General features: G+C 45.7%; 1 protein-coding gene across 4 annotated transcripts; it reads right to left on the reverse strand.

The window, feature by feature from the left end:
* Window positions 1-2115: 2115 nt before the first annotated feature.
* TMEM106C (transmembrane protein 106C) lies at window positions 2116-7923 on the reverse strand. Of its 4 annotated transcripts, none has more exons than XM_017529267.2 (8): window positions 7836-7923; window positions 7049-7263; window positions 6121-6184; window positions 5487-5646; window positions 5256-5396; window positions 4286-4335; window positions 3761-3814; window positions 2116-2906 (listed from the first exon to the last, which is right to left on the reverse strand). In XM_017529267.2, the coding sequence occupies exons 2-8, from the start codon at window positions 7233-7235 to the stop codon at window positions 2810-2812; spliced, it is 753 nt and encodes a 250-aa protein (XP_017384756.1). In that variant the 5' UTR covers window positions 7236-7263; window positions 7836-7923; the 3' UTR covers window positions 2116-2809. The 4 variants fall into 4 exon arrangements, with proteins under 4 accessions (XP_017384756.1, XP_017384745.1, XP_037594561.1 ...); XM_017529256.2 differs by having other exon boundaries at window positions 7765-7878; XM_037738633.1 differs by lacking the exon at window positions 7836-7923 and adding an exon at window positions 7725-7749.
* Window positions 7924-14119: the final 6196 nt, after the last annotated feature.

The following is a 14119-nucleotide window of genomic DNA, read 5'->3' on the forward strand; positions in this document are numbered from 1 at the left end:
GTCAGATGGAAACCGCCACCCTGGCTGGCAGGGTTGTGCTCCCTGTGCTGCTTCCTTGTCTTCCCCTGGCCCAGAGGGGAAGGTGAGAATAACCAGGATCGTTACTAACTTCTGTGATTCCTGATGCCCCCAGAAAGGCAGATAGTCTCTCTGGTCAGAATAACCTGCTGGATAAATTCCTGATCCCAGCAGTACTGAGTGGACAGACCTGGCTTGCTGATCGCAAGGGGCTGGGCCAGGCTTTCCCTCTCTTGAGCCTCCTCATCTCTGTGGAAATGTCTGGCATCAAAGGCTTTGGACTAGGAGTCAGCAGTCCCAGCTCCAGCTAAGATTTACTCCCAAGTCCCCTGTGCACATCACAGAACTTCTGAAATGGGTCCCCTTTTAAACAATTGAAAGAACACAGAATCTTAAAGGACTGCTAACCAGGTAATAAAGAATTTTACTTATCAAGGCAAAGAATAAGGATTTTGCCCAGAGAAAATAGCTGGGACCCTATTGATTCATGCAGTGCTTTAACCAAATAGGCTGATTCTTTTAATAACTTCTTTCACACTTTGGGCTAGAATATCTGCGAGTTGACCCAGAGATCGTGGAGGCCCTGCATTGAGGTAACTAGGGTTGCAGAATAGTTGGTGGAGGTAAACTGTGGCCTCTTTAAGGTCTGGTGAGCATAAAAGGTTTGTGATGGTGTTTTAAACTCTAGCTATGACTCTTGACAAAATTCATTAGAAATTGCAATCCTGTGCTCAATAAATACTTTCTGGAATGAGTAAATACATGAATGGAGATTTTTGTTTGCAGCAGCTCTTCAGCCAGGTGATCTGGTCTAAGTAGTTTGAGGTAAGAAAGAGGTCATAGTATAGGCCAAGCCAGAAGCTACAAAGAGATAGTTAGCAAGGCCTCTCTCTAAAAGACACACTCTGCAAACTTCAATCCATTGGGAACACAATGGTGATGACAATGACATTAAAGCCAGCCACTTTCTTTCTAGTCAGGGTTGCTGAGAGAATATTCCAGGCATTTGTTCAGGAATTGACAGACACTACAATAAAGCTATGCAGAACACCCCAAAGTGCAGTTTGGGATGCTAATAATGTAAACAGATACAGGAACTGATAGTATTATAACATCACATTTATTGCTATATGTTTTAAAAATGTGAGCGCTCTCATTCCAATTATCATAGCTGGGTTTTGAGACAGTATCAAAAGCAAGAAATGTTACTAAGGCACATGGTCATAAAAAATGTTTCAAAACTGAAGTACCAGCGTATCTTTTTCAAAATTCCATGAAAAATATGCTACACAGGCTATTTGGAAAATAAGAAAACCAAAAAGAAAATGTAGCAATGTGAACATCTTCATATGTTTAGGGCATGTTCTGATTAGGGCAACATTCTCAAAAATGGTGCACATTTGCTTCCGTGCAAGTGATGATGGCCCATCATCAATCCACGTCAGTCATCACTGTCATGTACATGTAATACTACATGATCCACAGCAACACCAAAACTGTTATCAGCCCTCAGCTTCTGGTTTCCTCCATCATGGTTGAAGTCAGCCAAACATGAAATTTAGCCTTAGTTTGAAGATTCAGACTATAAAGATCATTAAGCAAATATTGAAAACCAAGCTATGGGAATGGAGACAAAAACTAATATACAACTCAGCCACCACCTGTTGTAGGATTTCCTGAGGTCCCAGTGCTATGGGAAGAGCTGACTTCTGAGACCTGACTACTCAAGCTTCTTAACTAGATTTTCTGCCATCCTCGGGCTGTAGCCTAACATTTGGGGGCACAGCAGGTGAAGATAACCCAAGAAATCTTACCACCTCAAACCAGGATGTCTTATTCAAGACTAAATTCCAACCTCCAGGGGGCATTGAGTGCTCTGTCCTGGAAGGGAACAGGGCAGCCCTGTGCCCTAAGAGTCAATTCAATGAGGGGAAATGAGACTGCTTGCTGTGACAGAAACTCATGGGAATGGGAGGACAACCAGGGTGCGGTCTCTTTCCTCCCATCCCATCCTGACCCACTTGGCAGGAAACAACTATTCTACGGTTCCCCCAGAGGTGCCTACGAAGACACCCAGGCAATCAGAGAAGACACAGGTGAATCAAAAGCAGGGTTTATTTTTCTATCAAATCCCCAATCCATGTTCCTGACAATGGAAGAAGGGAGAATCAAAAACAAAAAGAATCTTGAAAAAAAACAAAAAAAACAAACAACAAAAAAAAAAAAAAAAAAAAAAAAAAGAAAAAAAAAGCCAACCCACTATTTTCTTTCTTTTTGAAAAGCTCTCAGGCCTCTGGGAGCAGATGAAACAAATTCACACCTTGAATGGGTCTGTTTTCTCTTAGGTATTCAGATGGTCCCTTTCTGCTGCCACTTCTGCACAGATGAGGCACTGATAATGGCCTGCAGCTCACTCAGTCCTAGCTCCATGTCACTCCATGGTTTGATAACCAGGCCCCAATCAATGGAGAACCAAGTTATGATTTCCATTTATAATGCCCTAAGAACACCTGAAAAGATCTGTATTAAATTCTGCAAACCTTTATTGAGCGCCAACTATTTGCTGGGCATAGGCTAGGCACTGGGCAGTGATTCTGCTGGTTCTGAGAAACATAAATGGTACCATAGAGAGGTGTTTCCTCCTAAGTGGCAGGAGGATGTTTGCTGGGAGTTAAGTGAACCAATTCCTCCTCTGCTTACATCACCTGGGGGTAGGTACAGAACTCCGGCCTTGGGAACAGATGCTGTGCTCTCTTCTACAGGTGCTGTGTGGAAGAACCAACAGCAGTTGTTAAATAGCTGTGGAATTTTCTCCACAATCCACATAGTGATGTGTCTCCAAGGAGCTCTGGGTCATGAGGCCAATGTATGAAATCTTCACAGAAGTTCTAGGGAAAATAAAAAGAAGAAGAATTAATTATGTTTGGGGGATGAAATAAGCAAGAAAAATGTCTCAGGAAATTTTTTGCAAGCTCAAGCAACAATATCCATGGGCCCCAGGCACACAGCCTCACAGTTATGTAACCAGGAGGCCAGATCTTTCCACGTTCACAGAGATACTGTGCCAGGAGGTGATCCTCTAAACAAGGGTTCTCAATCGGGAATGACTCTACCCCACAGGAGACTTCTGGCAATGTCTGAAGACATTCTGGGCTGTTACAACTGAGGGCTGGGGAGCTTACTACTGGGATCTAGTGGGTAGAGGCCAGAAATACAGTTAAACATCCTACAATGCACAGAACAGCCCCCTACAACAAAGGTCTGGGCCAAAATGTTAAGAGCGCCAAGGCTGAGAAACCCCGCTCTAACCCCTCTTCATGTCTGCAGCAGAGTCTTGTCACTTGCAAGTATAACAGTCGCGGTTCCAGAAATAACCCTAAAGGTCCATGACAGGTGGCAATTTGTGTGGCTGGAGAGGAAGTCTGGTCAAATCCCCAGTACTCACATCTTGAGAAGGTTTTCTGTTCATGACTGGTCTCATTAGGATTCTAGGGGATCGTGTGTTTACTTAAACTAGACCCAATTTTATGGAGAAAATGGCTCAGGGTGACTAGTGATTTGTGAAGGACATGTGGACACTGTGTCTAGAGAACACCAAGGGTCTACTGTATCTGTGCCTGTGAGGCATCAAGTGTCCCCTCGGGCTAGTTGCCTCTGCCCTGTGGTCACACAGGGACCTCCTGAGCAAAGGTGGTAAGCTCACATGGCCTGACAGGCCGCAGGATCGGGAACAGAGACGTACCTCATGAAGATCACTATGTTGTGCACCAGGATATCAGGAACCGTGCAGAAGAAGCTACCAAACAGCAAATATGGAAGTAGTCATTTTTTTTTGTAAAAAAAAAAAAAAAAGCCTCAGCAGAAGAGTACGGAGTTATACTGTCCTGTTTGGGGTGCCTCCCTTCCCTCCACCTAAGTGCTGGCAAGGCTCGCCAGCTCTGAGTCCCTCCACTGTCCTTTTCATCCTCCCACATCACCATACATGTTTGGTTTTTCAAACTCATCAGAAAAGTGCTGAAGCTTGGTAACGTTGTTAGGGGCTTAATGTTCTCTTAGAAATTCCAGCACTTCATTCACATATCAAATAATACATTCTTCATATACATACATGATACATTCTTCAAATAAATCTCAAGACAGTCAAAGCCAGGGAACCTATAGGCCAAAAACTGAGACTTAAGGCAGGACCAGGCTCCAGTCAATGGAGTATGACTTTGAATCCCTTTCCTCCAGTAAAGAGCACACACACACAGAACAGTGTCCTTACTACACATAGGAAAACGGTCCTCCCATCTCAGCCTTCCCGGTAAAATTCACCTGAAAATAAGACACCAGAGTCGGTCTGTGGCCAAGCAGACTTGACACAGAACAGTATTATTACAAGCAATCCAAAGACCTGGGTCATTTTTTCATCATATACAAAATACTTCCCTGAAATTGTCCCTAATATATAATATAATCTATGAGCCTCTAATAGCTGCTGCCAACCTCTTCCCTTTAAAAAAAAAAAAAAAATATATATATATATATATATGTAGGGTTCACCACGTTGGTCAGGCTGGTCTTGAACTCCCGACCTCAGGTGATCTGCCCACCTTGGCCTCCAAAGTGCTTGGATTACAGGTGTGAGCCACCACGCCCGGCCCAACCTCTTCCCTTTTGAGAGGTCAGTGAGGGCCAGGCACAGTGGCTCACGCCTGTAATCCCAGAACTTTGGGAGGCCATGGCAGGCAGATCATGAGGTCAGGAATTCAAGACTAGCCTGGCCAACATGGTGAAACCCTGTCTCTACTAAAAATACAAAAATTAGCTGGGCATGTTGGTACATGCCTATAATCCTAGCTACTCAGGAGGCTGTGGCAGGAGAATTGGTTGAACCCAGGAGGCAGAGGTTGCAGTGAGCTGACATCATGCCACCACACTCCAGCCTGGATCCATCGCAAAAGAAAAAAACAAGACTCCATCTCAAAAAAAAAAGAGAGAGGCCAATGGACCTCAGGCTATAACACTGCTGCTTCTTAATTTGCAGCAAGTCTTTTTCTCTTACAAATTATTCTGCTCCCCAAATGCTTAAATGCTAGCTGGGTTTTCTCATAATTATTCATAATTACAGGGCCCATCAAGTCTTCCTCATCACCAGGTCCTACAAGTAGAAATGAGGAGACAGCTATGGCATTCCTGCAGCCCCTATTCTTCTCTTAGGCCTGTGGCACAAGGTTCCTAAAAGAAAAGCCTACCAGTTGCTCACTCCGAGGTGGAATGCGGGAGACGTTAGTAGTCACATATGTACCGACCACTGTGTTCATGTACTGAATCTGGCTGGACAGGCTGGTCACTGCCACTGGGTAGAAGTTGGAGTTCCTGATTTTCAGGGTGGCCTACATCAGGGCAAGTGAGGAAACAAAGTAAGTGTTCTGGATCCAAGCCTGGCAGGTATACAGCCCAGGGAATAAGACTGTAAGGCTTACCATGATGTTGAGAATTACAAGTGAGTCTTGTTTATTAAATGTGACTTTCACCACTTTGATGCCATCATCATCCACAAGGACTGAATGTGGAAACAGGAAGAAAACCACCAAACCAGATGCCAAGAGACAAAGCAGGATGGACAGGAGGACGTACTGCTTACTGCAAATGACACAGCACATGACCGACCCAGGCAGGCAGTTATCAAGGTTCAATGTGTCAAGATTAAACACAAAACCAGGAAGGAGAAGGGAGTGAAAGGGAAGTTCCAAGAGCCAGAAAACAAACCAGTCAAGAAGCAGTGAAGCAGGAGAAACCTTTTAAAACTCCTTTGAACACTGCACTCTAGGAATAAAAGCTGAAGAAAGCAGCTATGTAGACAGAGACATTCCCACACCTCCCAGAACACCCCACTTTCTGAGTTTCTTCTAATTCCATGCCTTGGCCTTCAAAATATTTCCAGCTTCAAGTTTCTTTCCCCAGATTGTGATGGGGGCAGAGATATCTTCCCCATTTTATAAGTGGGGAATTTATAAAAAATGCATGTAGTTTTCAAAGAATCAACTGGCATTCATACATACTGAAACAGATTAGGGACAGAAGCAGGTATTAACAGGTGAGAGGCAGTTAACTCACGTTCGCTGAGGCCGCAATCTCTGATCACTGTGTGGGATCAAAGCCACCAACTCATTTACTTGCTCTAGAAAAGAGCCAAACAATTATTTTGTAAATCCCATGTGTTGGTAGAACTTTCCTTCACGTCTCACTTGAGCCTGCCACAACAAATATTCTTCTGGAAGGAGACATTTTTAAAAATACTAGTGAAATTCACATTTTGGGTCTAATGAACAAGAAACGAGAGAATGCCACAAGTTATAAAACATCTGTCAGTGCTGACAGGGTAGTGATGCGGAAGTTGAAAAACCTGGGATCCTGTTCTGGCTTTACTACATGGGCTTGGCAGAGTCGTTGAACCTCTCAAGACCATGGTTTCCTCCCCTTTCATATGGAGGCTTTGGAGTAAATGATTTCTAAGGTTCTTACGAGCTCTAAATTTCCATGACTTTCCAGCTAAACTGTTAAAGACTTTCTGAGAGCCAACTTATTAATATAATAGATGATCCCTACCAAGGCTGAGCATTTGTCTCTCTCTCCTGACCCGATATATTTTTCTGACCTTAGGCTGTTAAGGATTAGCTATCCATTTCCTTGAAAAGCAGCTTTCAAGATGGTTCCCCTGCAAAGCTGTTCCAATCCTTGTGAGTGACAGCAATAAAGAAATGTGCCTGTCAACAAATACCACAATACAGAGCAAACTGAATGTTTCAACCTCAGGAAAAGAACAAGAGTGGAGGTGAAGGAAAGAAGAAAGGGTTTGAAATATAAGGAGAGGAAGAGAAGTTGTGAAACTGCCCAAGTGTATTAAGTCAGCTGGGCTGGCTCCTGTTCAGGGCACTGTCTCTATTATGGTATTACTGCCTAGAAGAAAAGTTGTCTGGGCAGACAGGAGAACCCCTGAGGGTATCTTGGGATTCTCATCAGGGAATCATCCCTCCCTGATTACCTGTTGGAATGTATCCTGTCCCCTGGCAGGTAAGACAGGTGATGCTATCTCTCCCCGTGAATTCCACGTATGGGAACTGAGCAATGGCTTCTTCCTGCTCTCGTTCAGCCAGCAAATCCTCCCTGTCATCTTCTTGCTTTTGCCTGCAGGAGGCGGGGCGAGCAGCAGCGGAATGCTGAGACCCCATGGCCTTGATGTGCTACTGGTGTCATGTCCTAAGATGAAAAGAGTGGAGCACGTTAGTGGCCCCACTGGATCACGACAGAAATCGCTTGTTTCTATAAGAAAAGTAAAAACGCAAACACGACAAGTTGCCGCCCTGAGTATGATCCCAACACCTGCACGATTTCTATCGGGACCCTCATTTTGTAACACTGCTCCCCACTCCCCTCTTACCCGCCACACACAGCCGGCGGGGGTGGGGAGGGAGGACGGGGCCTGCCTTCTGCACACCTGCCCCGGTCCTCACCGCCCTGGGACTCCGGGCACCCCCGCTCCCACCTGGTCCAGCCTCGCCCCTGCCTCTTCACTGTCTGTAAGCTCTGTGCCCTCCTCGAGCAACAAACAACAGGCACCAAATTAATAACGGGCCTTAACGATTCCCATTTGTCGCCACCCCCAGCCGGGAGGCGGGTTCAGGTCACGCCCCCTGGAAAAAGCGACTACCTGAGCCCACCAAAGTGGCCCAGGCAGGAGCGAACGCCAGCGTCTCAGACCTGCAGGGCACGAACTCCCAGCAGCTCCTCTCCGGCCGTTCCCCCGGCCACCTATCAGCTTGAGGACTCACCAGCTTCTTGGGTCTGCGGAGCGGCACGCACGCCGCGCGCAGGCGCAGAATACCTAGCCGGCTCCGGGGACGCAGAAGCCAGCTCGCGCTTGCGCTCTTCAAGATTCTAGGGCCTTCCCGTCAACATCGCCGTTGTCGCGCTCCCTCGGTTCCGGTAGAGGGCGGCAGAGAGCACCGGGGAGCCGCGACCTTTGCCGTTGGGCCGGGTCTTCCGGGAAGTCCGGACGATTCCATGCTGTTCGCTAGATATGCTGGGAAAGTCTCCAGTTAAGTTTCCGGAGCAGAAAGAACACTTCTCTGCTGCGAGACGAGGAAGGTGCTGCCGGCTACCAAAGCCAATCTCAGATATTCTTTGGAGCACAAGAGCTGTGTGGTCGCTGAGGGTACACAGATGCAGAGCATCCAGTGAAACTGCCTTTGCAAAAATTGTGAGAGAATTATGACAGTGAAAGAGATCTGACCTATCCAATTCCATCTTGCTTCTAACCGGCAAGCTGCCCTTGTCCATTCATGGATATAGGCCAAACTAACTTTGGGAGGAATTTAGTTTATAGTTGAACTTTGAAGCAAAGATGATAACAGCCCTTTCCCAAAACAAACCCCCTTCTTGCCTGGGGACCAGATTGCCTTTGTAAGATTAACAAATTAGCCACAAGATTAGAAATTATGGTTTAGGAGTCATCCAGCCAGGGGTCACAAGATTCCAAACCTTCCTGGTTGTTCCAATGGATAACATCACTATTGTAAAATCTAAGATCAGTGCTGGGGATATTTTTCAGACCCTGCATTCTGAGGCACCAGCTGGCAGTACCCAGACCAGTTATCTGGCTCACCCAGTTCTGTAATCCCACCCAGGAACAGAAAATGGAAAGAAGAACCCACTTAGACCTCCTATGATTTTATCTCCAACCTGACCAATCAGCACTCCCCACTGCCTGGTATCTTACCAGCCACATTATCCTTTAAAAAACCTAGCAGGCAGATCACCTGAGGTCAGGAGTTCAAGACCAGCCTGGCCAACATGGTGAAACCCTGTCTTTAAAAAAAAAAAACCTAGTCTCTGAATTATCGGGGAGACTTATTTGGGTGATAAAACTCTGGTATCCCATTCAGCTGGCTCTGCATGAATTAAATTCTCTATTACAATTCCCCTGTCTTGATGAATCAGCTCTGGGCAGTGGGCAAGGAGAACCCATGGGGCAATTACATCAGAACCTGTCCTCAGTCCAGGAGGGGAACCAGAGGCTTCATCGGACCCCTCCTACACTGTAGATAAAAGTGCTGCTGGAAGGCTCACAAGTCACAGGGGCCCAGCCTGGGGGAAAGCTTCCACCGGGAGTCCTGCTGACTTCTTGCAGGAACGGACCCCAGAGTTGAGCTTTGCAGGCCAATTAGGTGCCAAGAGGCATCAAGGAGTAGTTTCATTCTGTAGTAGGACCCCCTTTCCCCAGACCTCCACAAAAAAGGCATGCACACAAGAGGTTGGAGAGCACTTTTTTTGTTTGTTTGTTTTAAGATGGAGTCTTGCACTGTCACCCAGGCTGGAGTGCAATGGTAATATCTTGGCTCACTACAACCTCCACCTCCCAGGTTCAAGCGATTCTCCTGCCTTAGTCTCCCAAGAAGCTGGGATTACAGGTACCTGACACCACACTCAGATAATTTTTGTATTTTTAGTAGAGATGGGGTCTTACCATGTTGGCCAGGCTGGTCTCAAACTCCTGATCTCAGATGATCTGCCCGCCTTGGCCTCCCAAAGTGCTGGGATTATAGGCATGAGCCATTGCACCTGGCCTAGGGAGTACTTTTTAATGGGTGGGTTTCTTTGTTCATACTGCCAGGATGAGCTTAGCCTGCAGCAGCAGGAGGTGAGCACAGACATTAACCAGGTGAAATTATTAAGATAATGTTGGGGAAGGAAAGGAGATATTCTGAAATGAGATGAATGAGGGGCCCACTTGGCAATGGAGAATGAGGCTGGTAACCCCTCAGGTTTCTGCCACCTCTGCATTTTCTTCTTTCTCTTGTGGGGGAATGCCAATGTACCTGCTGTTGTCTGGCTACCTGCCCAATTGCTGGCCACAGCCAGCCCACTGAGCCTTTAGTAAGAGTCAACAAGGACCCTCTACTCCCCTTCTTTGATCTCTGATCCATATCTTCTTAAAATGATTTTTTCATCTGTTGGGTCACAGAAAACAATTCCCCAAAATATGGTGCTTGGGCATACTGAGTGCTTTTGGAAATTAAAAGAAAGCAAGCCTCAGAATCAAGGTCCCTCTAACCTTGTCTTGTTCTTCTCCTCAACCCCAAGCACAGGGGAAGACTCTCTCTGGGATTTCCTTGTCTGACCAAGAAAGCTTTTTTTTTTTTTTTTTTTTGAGACAGGGTCTTGGTTTGTTGTCCAGGCTCAACTTCAGTGGTGCCATCATGGCTCACTAAAGCCTCAAATTCTGGGGCTCAATTAGTCCTCTGTAAAACAAAAATAAAACTAAGACTCCTCTATCCCAGCCATCTGAATGGACTCCTCCTCTTGGCCAAAGGAATTCCAAAGGTTACCTGAAAAACTAGTTCAGGCCATGATGGGAAGTGGGAGTCAGACATGCCTCATTACTATTGTGAAAGGAAAATAAATTTCGGGACCCCAAAGTCACCAAGCCAAGGGAAAAGTCAAGCTAGAGACTATGTCGGACAATTCTGCCTCCCATTTTACTCCTAAGTAAGGTAGCTACAAAGATCAAAAGCTACATACTTTCCTCACATTGTGGACAAAGGAATTTCCCTGTGGACAAAGGACAGACGGGACTCAAAGTCATCCCTCTGAGGCTTGCTGGAGACAAATGCATATCCGATTGCTTCCTCTGTCCTGTGGTGTATGTAAAAATGCAGATTTACTGAGCCAGACTAAATTGTGTATTTGGTGGAATGCTGATCTAGGACTCAAAATAATGTAACCTTTTGTCTCTTATCTACTTTTGACCTGGAAGCCCCCCACCCCACCACCCTTCAAGTTGTCCTGCCTTACTGGACCCAACCAATGTACATCTTACACATAATTATTGATGTGTCATGTCTCCCTAAAATGTTTAAAAGCAAGCTGTACCCGACTACCTTGGGCATATGTCTTCAGGACCTCCTGAGGCTGTGTCACAGACATGTCCTTAACCTTAGCAAAATTAACTCCTAAATTAATTGAGACTTTTCTTTGGTACTTTTTGGATTATATCTCTCACCTCAACCTCCCAAGTAGTTGGGACCATAGGTATGCACCACCACTCCTGGCTAATTTTTAAATTTTTACTAGCGATGGGGTCTCCTCATGTTGTCCCGGCTGGTCTCAAACTCCTGGGCTCAAGCAATCCTCCTGCCTCAGCTTCCCAAAGTGCTGGGATTACAGGCATGAGCCACTGTGCCTGGCCATTAAAACTTCTTACCAAGAAAAACACAATTGCTTTTTATCCCATCCCTGAAATATCATGATCTATGGCAGAGAAAAAAACCTGAAGAATGTAATCACACCTGGATAGAGTCTTTCAAAAGATGATGTCTGCCTCTCCTGCTCATTCAAATTGCAAAGAGAATCACTTACAAGTTAATGTGTCTGCCTTGTCTATTTATTCTCCCTAATCATTTATTGCCCCTCAAAAGAATTGCCTATGTTCCCCATCTTCTCTCTCCCCTGTGAAGAAGGGTTGTATTAGTCCATTTTCACACTGCTATGAAGAACTACCTGAGACTGGGTAATTATGAAGAAAATAGGTTTAATTGAATCATGGTTCTACAGGCTGTACAGGAAGCATGGGTGGGAGGCCTCAGGAAACTTACAATCATGGCAGAAGTTGAATAGGAGGCAAACACTGCTCACCATGACAGAGCAGCAGAGAGAGAGTGAAGGGGAAGTGCCACACACTTTTAAACCATCAGATCCTGTGAGAACTTACTATCACGAGAACAACCCCCAATCCAATCACCTTTCACAAGGCCCCCCTGTCAATTCAACATGAGATTTGGGCAGGGATACAAATCCAAACCATATCATTTCACCCTGGCCCCTCCCAAATCTCATGTCTTTCTCACATTGAAAAATACAATTATTCCTTCTCAGCAGTCCCCAAAGTCTTAATTCATCCCTGTATTAACTCAAAAGTCCAAGTCCAAAGTTATTAAAGGAAAGAAGCCCTGATCCAGACCCCAAGAAAGGATTCTTGGGTCTCGCCCAAGAAAGAATTTAGGGCAAGTCTAAAGTGCAAAGTGAAAGCAAGTTTATTAAGAAGGTAAAAGAATAAAAGAATGGCTACTCCATAGACAGAGCAGCCACGAGGGCTCCTAGTTGCCCATTTTTATGGTTATTTTTTGATGATATGCTGAACAAGGGGTGGATTATTCATGCCTCCCTTTTTTAGACCATATAGGCTAACTTCCTGATGTTGCCATGGTATTTGTAAACTGCCATGGCGCTGGTAGGAGTGTAGCAGTGAGGACAACCAGAGGTAACTCTCATGGCCATTTTGGTTTTGGTAGGATTTAGCCAGCTTCTTTCCTGCAATGTGTTGTATCAGCAAAGTCTTTATGACCTGTATCTTGTGCTGACCTCTTATTTCATCCTGTGACTTAGAAGGCCTTAACTGTCTGGGAATGTAGCCCAGCAGGTTTCAGCCTCATTGTACTCAGCTTCTGTTCAAGATGGAGTTGTTCTGGTTCATATGCCTCTGACAAAGTCTCATCTGAGACAAGGAAAGTCCCTTTTGCCTATAAGCTTGTAAAATAAAAAATAAGTTAGTTACTTCCAAGACACAATAAGAGTACAGGCATTGAGTAAATGTTCCATTCCAAATGGGAGAAACTGGCCAAAACAAGGGCTACAGGCCCCATGCAAGTTCAAAACACAAGAGGGAAGTCATTAGATCTTTTTTTTTTTTTTTTTTTTTTTTGATATGGGGTCTGGCTCTGTTGCTCAGGGTGGAGTACAGGGGTGTGATTTCAGCTGACTACATCCTCTGCCAACTGGGCTCAAACCATCCTCCCTCCTCAGCCTCTCAAGTAGCTGGGACTACAGGCCAGTACCACCATGCCCGGCTACTTTGTGCGTGTGTATTTTTTTGGTAGAGATGGGGTTTTGCCATGTTACCTAGGCTGGTCTCAAACTCTGGGCCTCAAGCCATCTTCCCATCTTGGCCTCCCAAAGTGCTAGAATTACAGGCATGAGCCACCGCACCCAGCCAAATCTTAAAGCTCCAAAATAATCTCCTTTGACTCCATGTCTCACATTCAGAGCATGCTTATAAAAAGGGTGGGCTCCTAAGACTTTGGACAGCTCTGTTCTTGTGGCTCTGCAGGGTACAGCTCCTTTGTCTGCTTTCATGGGCTGGTGTTGAGTGCCTGCTACTTTGCCAGGTGCATAGTGCAAGTTGTCAGTGGGTCTACCATTCTGGGGTCTGGAGAATGGTGGCCGCCTTCTCACAACTCCACTAAGCAGTGTCCCAGTGGGGACTCTGTGGGGGATTCAATGCCATATTTCCCCTCTGCAATGTCCTAGTAGAGGTTCTTCATGAGGGTTCTGCTCCTGCAGCAGACTCTGCTTGGACATCCAGGCATTTCCGTATATCCTCTAAAATCTAGGTGGAGGCTTCCAAGTCTCAACTCTTGCCTTCTACACATTTGCAGACCCAACACCATATGGTAGCTGACAAATCTTGGGGCTTGAACCCTCTGAAGCAACAACCTGAACTGTATCTTGACCCCTTTTAGCCACAGCTGGAGCTGGAGCAGCTGGGTGGCAAGGTGCCCTGTCCTGATGCTGCACAGAGCAGCAGGGACTCTATGCCTGGCCTATGAAACCGTTTCCCTCTCCATGCCTACGATGGGAGAGGCTGGCATAAAGATCTCCAACTGCCCTGGAGACATTTTCCCCATTGTCTTGGCTATTAACATTTGGCTCGTCTTTACTTATGTAAATTTCTGTAGCCAGCTTGAATTTCTTTTTTCTTTCTTTTTTTTTTTAATTGCATTTTAGGTTTTGGAGTACATATGAAGAACATGCAAGATTGTTGCATAGGTACACACATGGCAGTGTGATTTGCTTCCTTCCTCCCCATCACCTATATCTGGCATTTCTCCTCATGTTATCTCTCCCCAACTCCCCACCCCCTGCTGTCCCTCCCCTATTTCCCCTCGACAGACCCCAGTGTGTGATGCTCCCCTCCCTGTGTCCATGTGTTCTCATTGTTCAACACCCACCTATGAGTGAGAACATGCGGTGTTTGATTTTCTGTTCTTGTGTCAGTTTG

The sequence above is a fragment of the Cebus imitator genome, unplaced genomic scaffold, assembly GCF_001604975.1.
Source record: "Cebus imitator isolate Cc_AM_T3 unplaced genomic scaffold, Cebus_imitator-1.0 Scaffold2, whole genome shotgun sequence".
In the NCBI taxonomy this organism is placed as follows: domain Eukaryota; kingdom Metazoa; phylum Chordata; class Mammalia; order Primates; family Cebidae; genus Cebus; species Cebus imitator.